The following is a 2,145-nucleotide window of genomic DNA, read 5'->3' on the forward strand; positions in this document are numbered from 1 at the left end:
TATTTCTGGATGGCTTCAAGAATCGAAAAGAAAAATTTTTTTTGGATGGCTGGTTCTATCTACTTCGTACTAGAAAATATTGTTCTTTCAGGTTATTGTGCAGTTTTTAGGGCAAAATTTTTAATTGAAACCAATGTTTCCAGAACTTTGATATCGCTTAGCATTGTAACCCTTATTTCAGGTCTGAATTACAGAGAGATCAAGCATCTTCGTGACTATTTCCCCTTGCAGCTTTTATCACCTGCATTTGGTGCTACTTGAATGCAGGATTTGCTTGCAAACACCCTAAACGTTTGTCAGTGTTGATTAACGAAGTCGAAAAAATAATGAAAAACACTGATTTTAATTATGATCAGCCACGCTACTATGCGTTCACTATGAAGCTCACGTTAGCACTATATTTGCTAGTCAAACTGGGCTTTCTTATCATAAACACATTTCTCAATAACATGCTGCATACCTACCTAGTCAACATTTTCCCTGAAATGTAAGTATCTGCGATTTTTTTACTAAAAATATCACCCATCAATGTTTTTTAGCAGCAGGGCCACTTTTATACTTATCTACAAAGTATTCTTGCTCAAATCCCTAGCCCAACATTTCAAGAAGAGATATGAGTTTCTAAGTTACAGTACCAGGAAATTGTTTAGACACCCTGAGCATCCTCACTTCATAATAATGATGAAAATTAAGAGAATGGAGAAGTTGGTCAAATTGCTTTATCTTCTATCCGAAGAAATGAACTACATATTTGGGATCACTATATTTCTCTGTACTTTACTTACTGTATTCGGATGTCTGTATTCTGTAGGATTTGTCCTATCTGGCTGGCAAGCGGGAGAACTGACTTATGTGCAGCTAGTTGATATGTTTACTGAGTGTGGAACACGATTAGTGGGTGCAGAAAATAGATTATGTACTCTTCAATATTTTTTTTCTCATAGGTCTTCATATATCAGATCACAATGGCATTAGACAGAGTCCAAAATGCCGCCAAGAAGGTCACAAAAATAATCCATAAGGCAAAGTTACTCACCAAAAATGAAGAAATTCTGGAAGAGCTGCGCTTCTTTGCCAAATATTCTAAAGAATTAGTACCCAAGTTCACAGCTGGATGGTTCAAAGTTGACAGATATTTACTATCAACATCTCTAGGCGCTATAGCTACATACTTGATTGTCATTATTCAGTTCAGCATTCTGCCAGACCATGAGGAAACTTAATGCTGGATAGGAATGTTGTGTGTTTTTCGGCGTAGAATATAGAGATTGGTCGTTTTTGAAATTTAAGTGAATATTATATGAAAATCATTAATTATTATATGTATTAGGACCTTCTTCACAAGATGAGTCATTTTTCTCCTTAATAAAAAATATTTCCTAAAAAGTTACTTCAAGTTAATTAAATGTGAGTTGACGCTAGATAACTAGGTCAGTTTCTTCTCTCCGGTAAAAAAATAGTTATTGAAAAATATTCTAAAATTGTATCCTTATTTAGACGATTTTTCTTCTCTAAAAATCCTTCCTTATTTAACGTTTTATTTTTTTTTTATCACCCCTATACCTTCAGCCATAAAGCATGTTGTTTTCAAAATGTATTCATAACATGAAGAATCATAAAAATAAACAATAGTGTTCATAAGAACTTCCGTTCTTGACGATATAGTAAAGAAAAATCTCCATTACCAATTCGCTATTCAGTAATTAAAAACAAACAATCGTAACAATAAGGCGCTTTAATCAGTGTCGTACTTGATTTTTCTTACAGCTGGTAATCCCATAAGTCGTTGTATATCCGTTACATGGTGGCGATTCTTCGCAAAGCCGCAATAGTTCAGCGAAATCTAATTTACTCGCCCTAACAAATCGTCTGTAGTCCAATAATCCGATTAGTTAATCTTTTTTTTTATTCTGAACACGAAACCTTAGAGAGAAGTTCGGTTATTATTTTCCCCATTGATGTGACGTAATAATAAATGTCAAAGCGCAGATTGAATTGAGGTGACCTGCCCGCGATGCGGATTTAAAGCTAATCGACTGCTTCAGGTTGTTCAAATATTAAAACGTTGTTGGGTAGATGTATCCGGCCCAAGTCCAATCTCCATATATAGCCTTTTAGGCTTATAATTTGCGAGGTAACTCTATC

The 2,145-nt window shown here is 34.7% G+C and overlaps 1 protein-coding gene across 1 annotated transcript; it reads left to right on the plus strand.

Annotated features, from left to right (window-relative positions):
* Nucleotides 1–377: 377 nt before the first annotated feature.
* Nucleotides 378–1,223, plus strand: LOC136420042 (putative gustatory receptor 28b). The gene is made up of 3 exons (XM_066406705.1): nt 378–487; nt 540–894; nt 945–1,223. The coding sequence occupies exons 1-3, from the start codon at nt 378–380 to the stop codon at nt 1,221–1,223; spliced, it is 744 nt and encodes a 247-aa protein (XP_066262802.1).
* The last annotated feature ends 922 nt before the right edge of the window (nt 1,224–2,145 follow it).

This window comes from Euwallacea similis, chromosome 3 (assembly GCF_039881205.1).
Source record: "Euwallacea similis isolate ESF13 chromosome 3, ESF131.1, whole genome shotgun sequence".
Taxonomy (NCBI): Eukaryota; Metazoa; Arthropoda; class Insecta; order Coleoptera; family Curculionidae; genus Euwallacea; species Euwallacea similis.

Coding starts and splice junctions, on each gene's coding strand:
- LOC136420042 (XM_066406705.1), top strand. CDS start 378: ATGAAGCTCACGTTAGCACTATATTTGCTAGTCAAACTGGGCTTTCTT. Junction 488..539: donor GTCAACATTTTCCCTGAAAT/GTAAGTATCTGC, acceptor AATGTTTTTTAG/CAGCAGGGCCACTTTTATAC. Junction 895..944: donor CTGAGTGTGGAACACGATTA/GTGGGTGCAGAA, acceptor TTTTTCTCATAG/GTCTTCATATATCAGATCAC.